The sequence below is a fragment of the Triticum urartu genome, chromosome 5 (genome assembly GCF_003073215.2).
Source record: "Triticum urartu cultivar G1812 chromosome 5, Tu2.1, whole genome shotgun sequence".
Lineage (NCBI taxonomy): Eukaryota > Viridiplantae > Streptophyta > Magnoliopsida > Poales > Poaceae > Triticum > Triticum urartu.
Genome location: NC_053026.1, coordinates 468390866 through 468402349, shown reverse-complemented (window position 1 = coordinate 468402349; position 11484 = coordinate 468390866). Strand labels below are relative to the sequence as shown.

General features: G+C 52.0%; 2 protein-coding genes across 3 annotated transcripts; both read left to right on the top strand.

Annotated features, from left to right (window-relative positions):
- The first annotated feature begins 1608 nt into the window (after nucleotides 1-1608).
- On the top strand, nucleotides 1609-2184 carry LOC125507160 (dehydration-responsive element-binding protein 2C-like). Its single transcript, XM_048671833.1, has one exon. It carries the CDS (start codon nucleotides 1609-1611, stop codon nucleotides 2182-2184), a length of 576 nt encoding a protein of 191 aa, XP_048527790.1.
- A 418-nt stretch (nucleotides 2185-2602) lies between these two features.
- Nucleotides 2603-10570, top strand: LOC125509904 (probable glucan endo-1,3-beta-glucosidase A6). Of its 2 annotated transcripts, XM_048674933.1 has the most exons (4): nucleotides 2603-2761; nucleotides 2859-4214; nucleotides 6210-6260; nucleotides 10530-10570. In XM_048674933.1, the coding sequence occupies exons 1-3, from the start codon at nucleotides 2689-2691 to the stop codon at nucleotides 6239-6241; spliced, it is 1461 nt and encodes a 486-aa protein (XP_048530890.1). In that variant the 5' UTR covers nucleotides 2603-2688; the 3' UTR covers nucleotides 6242-6260; nucleotides 10530-10570. The 2 variants fall into 2 exon arrangements, with proteins under 2 accessions (XP_048530890.1, XP_048530889.1); XM_048674932.1 differs by lacking the exon at nucleotides 10530-10570 and having other exon boundaries at nucleotides 6210-6459.
- The last annotated feature ends 914 nt before the right edge of the window (nucleotides 10571-11484 follow it).

Here is an 11484-nt window from a genome sequence, read left to right as displayed (position 1 = left end):
TCTATTCAATGCATTTTTTAACATGTATCATAAATCTGAAGATTTGACCCTTTTTACGGGGTTTACTAGAGATGCTCTTATAGTGTACTCCGTATTATATTATTGCGTGGGTGTATGGCTTGAATATTGTTTGGTCGTTGGTAGTAGTGTGTTACGTATATACTTCCTATATTTCAAATTACTTGTTATGGTTTTAGTTCAAATTACCACAACGAGTAATTTGAAACGGAGAGATTAGTAGCATAATGCACTATATGCAAGTTGGTGATAATTTCCTCACCCTTTTGAGGACGATAAAGAGGTTTTTACAGGAGAAAAGGCAGTAGCGAAGCCACCTTCAGAGACTGTCAATGGAAAAGGAAAAAAACAAAGCCAACTTGAGAACAAGCGAGTCCTGCCCAGTCTGTACAAAGGAGCGTGGCAAGGCAGAATGAGCTTTCATCTATATAAAGGGAAAAAGAAAAACAGAAGGAGCTTTCATCTTCTTTTTTTTCCTATCCTTTTTTGAAAGAAGGAGCTTTCATCTCAATCAGACGGGAAAAAGGCAGAAGGAGCTTCTCTCTGAAGACGAAGACGGAATCCAACGCACAGCTCCCCCATTTCCCGATCTGATGGCGGTGAGTGAGGCGAGGTAGAGCAGAGTTGACCTCGGCCTGTGTTTGTGAATTGTGGTGGTGTGGCGCACGGGGCGGGGGTGCTGCCGCCTCGACCGGCACGGTGCGCTGCCGCTGTGCGCACCACCATGGGACGGGAGGGAACGAACGCTGGCTGGCCGGTGCGATGCGGCGACAGACGTGCTGAGAATGGCCACGCGCTTTCTCCCCTCACCTGAAAAGAAAGTACTGGGAAAAAGGCGAAGGAAACTTGGCCGTGAGTAAAATATCTCGGACGGACACCCGAGGATGGCCGTAACAGTGGCCTTTGTCCCGTTGGAACAGGGCCAAACTCGCACCGGCGAGACGAGACGTGCCGGAAAGGCAGCTTCACTTCACTTCACCCCGTTGGTTCCAAAACTTTGATGCCGGCAGCAGGAATGCAGGATGGATCCGATGTGCAAAAACAAAAGGCAAGCCACCCATGCAACGGCACAATTTCCCTTCCCCTTTGCCCCTGTTTCTGGCTTTTCTTTTCCCCGATCTCAGAGCTCCACAGTCCCAACTCAGTCTCAGCATGTGTTCGCTGTACGCGTACACGTACGTGTACTTGAATCAGATCAGAGACTCAGAGTAGGATCCATCAGAGTAATGTAGTACTGCCGTCTGAGCTCGCCACCTGTGTCAATGATGTCGCCGAGATACTCAAAACTCAAAAGCCGCGTCTCACGACTGCCCCAACTGCCGTTGATTAGAGCATCTCCAACACGTGCTGCAAAAGACGCGCTGGTGTGATAAAATTTGGGTTTAGCGCGTGCCGGCTGGTTCCGCGCGCTCCAGCGGTAGCGGAAAGTTACCGCGCGCGGGAGAAAGCGGCACGCGGCGCGGTAGATTTGGCGCGCCGCTTCGCGCGCGTCTATAAAATGCCGCGCTCACCACGCGCACAGACACAGCCACGCGCCCTCCTCTCGCAACCTCGCCGCTTCGCCGCTTTCCGCGTCACCACCGCGCCACCATGCCGCCGCGCCACCGGGGTTCGTCGGGCTACCGTGGCGTCCGCGAGCGCCCCAACGGCTGGTACTCCGCCGAGATCCGGTCCGGCGACGTCCGGCTCGGCCTCGGGTCGTTCCCGAGCGCGTACGAGGCGGCCCGCGCGTACGACGCGGCGGCGTGGCGGTTGGATAGGCCCCGGACGCAGATGAACTTCCGGGACGTCTTCACGCGCGAGCAGGCGCAGCACGTCGCCCCTCCGCCGCGTCTCATCACCGACATGGACCGTGCCGACCACGCTCGGCGCTGCCGCCGCCTCCTCATCGCCGAGGAGGACGAGCGAGCCATGGCGGAGTGGCGTCGTCGCCACTCGGAGGACGTCGCTGACGAGCGTGCCTACTGGGCGGAGAGGACGGCAAGGCGCCGCGCGGAGCGGGCGGACCGGTGTCGGCGGAAGGCATTGGCGAATGCGCAGTGCGACATCGTTTCAGCAGGTGGGAGGTCGATCTTCACGTCAGACGATGAACGTTGGGACGACATTTGGCTCGATACCTCGGACAACACCGACGAGGATGATGATGGTGGTAGCGATTTGGAGTAGTTTCTATCTAGTATGCCGTAGTAGTTTCTATCTAGTTGCACCGTAGTTCTATCTATCTATGTTTTCGAACTATCTATCTAGTTGCACCGATGTAAAATACCTTTGTATCTTTTTTTATCTATGTAATTTATCTTTATTTTTTATCTATGCAATTTATTTTTAATTTTATGCTTCCGAAAATATTGTCGCGCGCGCTGCATTTTAGCGTGCTGCTCGAGGGGCGCACTCGTGCTGTATTTTAGCGCGGCTGCTGAAGCCAGCTCTGCGCGTCGTGCCAAATCAGACGATGCGCGCGTGGTAAATCTGTTTTTTGCGTGCGGCGGGTCCGGCGCCTGTTGGAGATGCTCTTAGTGCATGATACCGACTGTACCGTTACCGTCGTCAAAGCAAGGCAGCTTCGGGTTTTAAACCCCTACTTAAACCTCCCTCTGGTCCTCCACACGTCAACGTTCGCTCGCTCTCCAACGTCGACTCCGCACGACCGCGCGCAACAGAGCAGGGCCCATGGCGGCGTCCATGGCGGCCTCCCCCCTCCGGCCGCTCCTCCTTCTCCTCCTCGCCGCCCTCGCCTGCCACGGTAAGCCATTCCTCCGTCCGCTCACCCGACCCACCCCGACCCGAGCCAGTTGCTGACGTGCGCTACGTTGCCCTGTCCGTTTCTTTCGCTCCCGCAGCGGCGGACGCGAGCTGGAGCGGGAGCCCCTTCCGCCACGGGCGCGACCGCGGCCTCGGCGTCAACTACGGCAGGGTGGCGGACGACATCCCGGCGCCTCGGCGGTCCGTGCAGCTGCTGCGCGCGGCGGGCGCGGGCTCCGTCAAGATCTACGACGCCAACCCGGCGGTGCTCCGCGCCCTGGCCGGCACGGGCATGGCGGTCTCCATCATGGTGCCCAACCAGCTCATCCCGGACCTGGCCGCCTCCTACGCCGCGGCCGACCGCTGGGTCGCCGACAACCTGCTCCCCTACCTCCCGCGGACGCGGGTCAAGTACCTGCTCGTCGGCAACGAGGTGCTCTCCGACGGCTCCATCGCGGCCTCCACCTGGACACGCATCGTGCCGGCCATGGAGAACCTCCACCGCAGCCTCCGCGCGCGCCGCGTCAACCGCGTCAAGCTCGGCACCACGCTCGCCATGGACGCGCTCGTCACGGGCGCCTTCCCGCGCCCGCCCTCCGCCGCGGCGTTCCGCCCCGACATCGCCGAGTCCGTCCTCCGCCCGCTGCTCCGCTTCCTGGAGGGCACCAACTCCTACTACTTCGTCGACGCCTACACCTACTTCGTCTGGGCCGGCAGCAACGGCACCGTCCCGCTCGACTACGCGCTCCTCCAGCCCGCCGCGCGCGCCCGCTACGTCGACCCCGGCACGGGGCTCACCTACACCAACCTGCTCGACGAAATGCTCGACGCCGTGGGCGCCGCCATGTCCAAGCTCGGCCACGGGGGCGTCAGGATCGCCGTCGCGGAGACCGGCTGGCCCAACGGCGGCGACTACGACCAGGTCGGCGCCAACGTGCGCAACGCCGCCGTCTACAACAGGAACCTGGCGGCGCGGATGGCCAGGAACCCCGGCACGCCGGCGCGGCCGGGCGCCAGGATGCCGGTGTTCGTCTTCTCCCTCTACAACGAGAACCTCAAGCCCGGGCCGGGCACCGAGCGCCACTGGGGCCTCTACTACGCCAACGGCACGGCCGTGTACCCGGTCGACCTCACCGGGCGGCGGCCGCTGTGGGCGTACCCGCCGCTGCCGGCGGCGGGGAACGACACGCCGTACAAGGGCCCGATATGGTGCGTGCTGGCCGGCCACGCCGGCAGGAAGCTGAACGAGACGGCGGTGGGGGACGCGCTGACGTACGCGTGCGGGCAGGGGAACGGGACCTGCGACGCCATCCAGCCCGGCGGCGAGTGCTTCCAGCCCAACACCGGCGCGGCGCACGCCAGCTACGCCTTCAACTCCTACTGGCAGCAGTTCAGGAAGACCGGGGCTACGTGCTACTTCAACAACCTCGCAGAGCAGACCATCAAGGACCCAAGTAAGCATGCTCTTAACTCAACACTACTCTATATACATGGTGAAATTAGTACATGATGAACATAAAATGATTTATGCATGAACATTGCAACTACAGTAGATCATTTGAGCTCGTGCATTGGGTTAATGAAACTGTGTACTCTTGGCGTTGATTAGCAGTACCTGGTGAACAGAATAGACAGTACATTATTCAGATGAGCAAAAGAGGTAGTGTCTTTAGTTTCTTTATTAGCTGGCCGTGGGATGAACCTTCTGAAACTAGCCAAGGCTATACAGTCTAGGAGAACAGTGCAGGACCAGCTTGCTTCTAGGTATGATCGGGGGTGATTAAATTAAACTGTTCTAACTTGTCATCTGAGATTATATCGGATTATTCAAATGACCAAATCACGTCATTCCAAATTAGGAGATCCATCCGATGCTGTGCTTAGCTGCTACGGAGGGTTTAGTTATTATAATGATGATTAGGGCGATGAAATCAAATTGCCCTAACGTCTCTCCTAATATTATACTACTAGATGTCCCTGTTGTGATGCATTTGGTGTACTCACATATCTTAGGTAGGTGGTTCACTAAAGAGATTAGGATCGAGATATTGGAAAATGCTCACCACTTACAAAGTTACAAGTAGTTGCTGGCCTGTAAGCTTTAGAGACATTTGGTGCCCATAGCTGATTGATTCCCCTGGATAATCTATCCTGGCAATGATACATGAGGATTATAACGAATCGTGTGGTCAATAAGTTCTGTCGCGAGAGTTGACCCCCAGCTTGGAGATCCAGATATAAGAGATACTGATATGCACAAGATGAGCATGAGGTTCCTGTTGCTGCCAAAATTTAATCAGCAGACATAGTGTTGACCCAGTACATCTGGATGTTAATTGTTTTAAATGTTGTTCTAAGCATAAGTAGGTCGGTTCTGACACCTTCATCTTATGGAATGAGATGAACACATGAAACTGGTGTTCGATTTAGAGAGCATCATGAACCCTCCCCCCTAATGAACATATAGATGATTTCATTTTACTGACTAGGCAAAGCTAGTAGTATCCGCAACCCCACATTAGCACAGTGATATGGCACAGAGGATCCTACCATAGCACTATGTACACCTGGCTCGCTGACAAATTAATTGTGCTGAGATGATCAGGCTTCAGTTGTCATCCTTGCTCTGAAAGGTCCATTCAGATAGGCATAGTAGAGCTGGCTGTCGTTTCTCCATTGGTTTTTAATGCTAAACCCAGGTGCACTGTTGATCCGAGTCAAAGTCCAACTGCACATTTCACATTTACCTTCGGACACCCTGCATCTGCATGACTGCATTGCTCGTCTGCCATCGGCATGAGCATGGCAGGCAATGGCTGTCTGAATCGTCAGTCCCTTGATACGTCTTGGACATTTGAGAGTAGGGTGGATACAGAATCATAATTTCTGCACATATTTAGAGAACATCAGGGTTCAGGATGCAGAACATCTCGTATGCTTTTGTCGAATTCTGGTAAGCAGAAGGGGATGGGTGGCGAGTGTTGATGGCTGTAGGTGAGACGTCTGCATATGCGTAGTAGGGGTAGTTTCCTTTCAGAGCTGAAACCCCTCCATCCACGTACTCCTGCTTGCGTGTCTTTCCTTCAGTTCTTTTAGCCTGTTGCTTTAGCTTAAACTTGGTAAAAGATGATGATGCAGAGTGTTAATCTGGTCTGAAAAGCATGAAAGGCCTTTCCATTATTACTTGAAGAAGAAAACAGAATCTCCAGCTGCAAACCACGTAATTATATCTTACTAATGCTAACATACCAATGATTCTTCAGGACTTAATTATTACATTACCACACCACTTGTGACAAGCTTTACTGGAAGCTACTATATACGATGACCATATAAGCGGTTTCTACTAGCTGAAGCAACTGACTGTGTTCCCCTCTAATGTCGACATGCAACTGCTTTGATTGTGTTATCTTTGATTGTTGTTAACTGGTTAATTCTGCCTTTTTCAGGCCACGGATCCTGCAAGTTCAGCAGTTCATAGGGCTGATTGATTCACACAAGGAGGAGGACGGCGAGGGTGGTGTATTATGATCCTACTGATGTTCCCAAACCTTGCGATGTAACAGTGATAGCTGACCGTCCGTTTGACCGTTTTTCGTTGTGGTTAGGCCGCTGTCATTTTCTTGTTTCAAAATCATTCATGTACTGTACGTCGTCGATTGACAGATGAAATGATAGCCACTCTGATCTTATTTATCACTGGCTCTCGCTAATCCTGTCACTTGGCACGAACAATCCTATCCTTTTGTCCTTTTGTCTGTCCCATACCATACCTACTACTGGAATGCAACGTTCACTTTTCTACTTCACTCTCTGCCCTTGTGCACAGCTGCACGAAGCCACGACGTACCTCTCACTCGCTTCCATCACTGCACTGGTCCTTTCCTCGTCACAATTGCCATAGCTGATTGATCCCGTGGTTAATCTAGAGTATTCTGTTAACGATACATGAGGGTTATAACGGGCAACAAAACAAGTAATTATTCTGCCAAGAGAGTTGACCCCCAGCTTGGAGATCAATCCAGATATTGATACGCACAAAATACTTGTGCATGAGATCTGTTGTTGCCAAAATATAATCAGCTGACATATTGTTGACCCAGCACAGTTGGATCTGGACTGTCTTAGATATTGTCATAAGCATAACTAGAAGGTCGTTTCTTGACAACTTCATCTAATTGATGAGATGAACACATGAAACTGGTGTGTTCGGTTTAGAGCACCATGGACTCCCCTTTTCTGAATGCAGTTAGGAACACGTAGCATGATTTCATTTTACTGACTAGGATAGGATGGTTCCTTACAGTGTACACCAATTCTTAGCTTAACAGCTACTCCCTCGGTTCCAATTTAAACTAAAACCACGACGAATAATTTGGAACGGGGGGAGTATGTGCCTGTTGAAGCTATCATCTCCAACTCCACATTAGCATAATGCCATGCGGTAGAAAGCATTTTTCTATCCATTTGGCAAAGAGTTGGTACTATGCAGACTTTGGCCTGCCGCAGCGTTGATGGCTCGCTGACAGAAATTGTGCTGAGATGATCAGGTTGCAGCTGCCGTCCTTGTTCGGAAAGATCCATTCAGATAGGCATAGTAGAGCTGGCCGTCGTCTCCCCATTGCTTTTAAATGCTAAGGTCAACTCCACCACGCGATCCCAAATGAACGTCCGTTTTGTCCGGATTCTGACTGTTTGGATAGGAATTTGGGGTCGTGTCCGGACGTGTGCTGAGATGCGGTGGCTGCGCGCCCAGCGCGCGAACGCATCCTTTTGCCTCATCCTGTCAGTCAGGCCAAAAATGCCTAAATTTTCATCAAAACTAGTTTCCAACCCAAATATTTGTCTGAAAATTAAAATAGTTTTACAACCCAATTGAAATTGTCTTTAACAAAATAGTTTTACAACCAAATCGAAATTGTCTTGACTAAATATAAAATGGACCAATACATCTATTGGTTGCCAATGTGATCCCACACGTGCTCAATCAAGTCATTTTGAAGATTCAAATGAGTGTGTCAATCACGCATCTCACGGTGGAATTGGGCAAACTGTTCAAATGTGCCCTAGTCTTGGTGCAGGGGCTCAATATTTTCACCTTGATAGTCAAATCCTTGGTCGAAGATACTCTCATCACGCTCGTCCTCGACGATCATGTTGTGCATGATCACACAAGCAGTCATCACCTCCCAAAGCTTCCTTTCATCCCATGACAGTGCAGGGTTTCGAACGATACCCCACCGGGATTGAAGCACACCAAAAGCACGTTCCACATCCTTTCTAACACTCTCTTGCATTTGGGCAAATCTCTTTCTCTTCTCACCTTGGGGTTTCGAGATTGTCTTCACAAAAGTTGACCACTGAAGATATATACCATCTGCTAGATAGTATCCCTTGTTGTAATGGTGGCCGTTGATCTCAAAGTTGACAGGTGAGGAGTGGCCTTCTGCAAGCCTCGCGAAGACTGGAGAACGCTGCAGCACGTTGATATCATTGTGAGAACCTGCCATGCCGAAGAAAGAATGCCATATCCAAAGATCCTGTGATGCCACCGCTTCTAATATGACAGTGCACGCCTTGACATGCCCTTTGTACTGGCCCTGCCAAGCAAATGGACAGTTCTTCCACTCTCAGTGCATACAATCTATGCTGCCAGGCATGCCTGGAAAGCCTCTAGTTGCGTTGGTCGCCAACAATCTCTCTGTATCAGCGGCAGTTGGCTGCCTCAAGTACTCTGGGCCAAACACCTCGATCACAGCCTGGCAAAACTTGTACATTGACATCAGACACTCATACGCACATACTCATCCACCAGATCGCCTGGAATTCCATATGCAAGCATGCGGATGGCCGCGGTGCATTTCTGGTAAGAGGAGAATCCAAGCTTGCCAAGGGCATCCGTCTTGCACTCGAAGTATGGGTCATGAGCAACCACTCCCTCTCGGATACGATTGAACACATGCCTAGCCATTCGAAAACGGCGACGAAATTTATCCGGCTTGAAGAGAGGAGTGTTGGCAAAGTAATCAGCATAGAGCAGGGCGTGGCCTCTCTCCCTGTTGCGGTTCAGGTTGGGAGCACGGCCAGGGAGTGACCCCCTGTACCGAGGAAGCTGCCGTTGAATGTGGTCGTGAACGACCAGTGCAGCCACCATAATATCTTCATCATCCGACGACGAATTGTCCGATGAACAAAGGAAGTGATGGAAGAAAAACTCGTCTCCACTGTCCATACCTTTGTGGGCAAAATGCTGAACACCTTGCGGGCGTGGTGGCGAAGAGGCCGCGATGATCACCTCGACGCAGCAGGGGTGGTTGCCGGCCGGCTACTGGCCGCTGTGGAGCTCTCGTCGGAAGCTGCCGAGGACGCCGTGGTGCGTCGCCGGCGGTCCTGTCCCCTCTGCGGCTGGCAAAGACGGCGACGGCCAAACCTCCGATCGACGGCCAAAACTACGGCCATAGCACGGGCGTGGGGGCGGCCATGTCGAGAAGTGGTTTGGTAGGGACGGTCGGAGGCTGCGCGGTGAGGAGGCGGCCGGAGAATAGCGGCGGCGCCGGCGGCGGGGCGGGGCGAGAGAGAGAGGGTGAAAGCGTTGGAGCGGAGGGACTGCTAGTGCCCCCGACAGGCGGGCCACGGGGGGAGGAGGGGGGGGACAAGGGCGTGCGTCCAGGCCGTCCGCACGCGTCCGTTTCACCCCAAACCGAGCGCAAGTTTAGGCCGGGGATGAGCCGAAAACGGACGGAATCCGGACATTTGTCCGTGTGAGGCCGTGCGCTGGGCCGCGCTATTCGTCCGTTTTACCCAAACGAACGGGGGCGAACAGGATAGGGTCGCGCGGTGGAGTTGGCGTAAGCCCAGGTGCACTTGGGTCCTCCGTTCGTTGACCTAGTCAAAGTCCAACCGCGCATCTCACATTGCCTTTGGATCCTCTGCATCTGCATTGCCCATCTGCCATCAGCATTAGCTTGCAGATGCAGTCATCGTTGTCTGAATCGGCAGTGCCGATTCGTCTGGACATATTTGACATCATTTCTGCACAGCCATGGCCTTAGGTGTTACTTGTTAGGGCGTATTTAGAAGCATCAGGGTTAGTATATGCAGAACACCTCATACGCTTATGTCTGAATTCCATCTGCTGGGCTGGTTTGGTTCCTGAAACCCTTGCTTTAGTCCATTAGCATGTTATTCATAAGCAGAAGAGGATGATGGGCGCTGAGTGTCGACCGCTGCAGGTGAGACGTCTGCATATATGCGTAGTAGGAGTAGTTTCCTTTCAGAGCTGAAACCCATCCATCCACGCACTCCTGCTTGTGCGTGCTTCTTTCCTTGAGTTCGTTTAGCTTGTCACTTTAGCTTAACTTGGTAAAAGATGATGTTGCAGAGTGTGACTTTGGTCTGAAAAGCATAAAAGACCTTTCAATTACTACTAAATATAAGTAAGAAACCATAATCTGCAAGCTACAAACCACTTATTATATCTTACTACAAATGTATGTATACCAATGACGATTCTCGAGAACTTAATTATTGCACTACCACTTACGAGGAGCTTTACTGGCGGTTTCAGGTCTCTGCTAGCTCAAGGAACTGACCGTGTTCTCCCTCTGATCTCCACATGCAACTGCTTTGCTTCTCTTTTTCAGCCTTTGGTTGTTGTTAGCTGTTTGTTTTGCGGGAAAGTGGTTGTTAACTGGTTAACTCTGCCCTTTTCCAGGGCACGGATCCTGCGAGTTCGGCAGCTCATCGGGCTGATTGATTCACGCAAGGACGGAAGGACATGGAGCGAGGACGGCCAGGGTGGTGTATTATGATGATCCTACTCATGTTCTCAAACCTTCTGATGTAACAGCGATAGCTGACCGTCCGTTTGACCGTTTGTCGTTGTGGTTAGGCCGCTGTCCTTTTGTTGTTTCAATATCACATTCATGTACTGTACGTCATATGTTGACAGATGAAATGATAGTCGCTCTCATCTTATTTATTACTGCCTCTTGCTAATCATGTCACTTGGCACCAACAATCTTATCCTTTTGTCTCTTTTGTCTCTCGTCTGTCCCATACTCCACCAACTACTAGAATGCAACGTTCGCTTGCCTATTTCACTCTGCGCCCTTGTGCACAATTGCGCGAAGCCACGACGTACCTCTCGCTCGTTTCCATCACTGAACCTTTCCTCGTCACAATTGCTATAGCTGTGCCTGCCCACTGACCATTATGCGTCCAATCTCTGCCCATCCATGTCGACTGCATGTGGCCTCTCGCTACTCGGGTCTGTGCTCTGTAGTAGTACTTGGCAAGCACTCGTACGTGTTCGATCCTGTCAAATTTGATTAATTTGACCTGTGGACGGAATCAAATCACATAAGATACACGTCTGGCCGGTAAAAGGCACAAATCTAACCTCAGGTCGAAACTATTTTATGCAGCGCCTAACTCTAAGGAGTTGCACTACACTGTGCAGCGCCTAGCTGTAAGGAGTTGCACAGTAGAGTGCAACGCCTTGTTGTCGGGCGCTGCACAAAAGGGTCAGTAGTGTGAAATATTTTCTAAAACAGTTTAGTTTATGAAAATACTTTCGTTTTAAGGTCAAATTTGTCAATTTTGCCCGTCTGGCCAGCGTTGCACCCCAGACTGCCTAAAAATTGCTAAGTCATTGTGCAGAGCCTAAGAGATAGGCGCTGCACTGTATAGTGTGGCGCCTAGCTCTCAAGCGCTGCACTAGTG

What these genes read in the sequence shown, in the direction of transcription:
- LOC125509904 (XM_048674933.1), top strand. Translation starts at nt 2,689, where the DNA reads ATGGCGGCGTCCATGGCGGCCTCCCCCCTCCGGCCGCTCCTCCTTCTC. An exon ending in CGCCGCCCTCGCCTGCCACG is followed by an intron (nt 2,762 to 2,858) that starts GTAAGCCATTCC and finishes TCGCTCCCGCAG; the next exon opens with CGGCGGACGCGAGCTGGAGC. An exon ending in GCAGACCATCAAGGACCCAA is followed by an intron (nt 4,215 to 6,209) that starts GTAAGCATGCTC and finishes TGCCTTTTTCAG; the next exon opens with GCCACGGATCCTGCAAGTTC.
- LOC125507160 (XM_048671833.1), top strand. Translation starts at nt 1,609, where the DNA reads ATGCCGCCGCGCCACCGGGGTTCGTCGGGCTACCGTGGCGTCCGCGAG.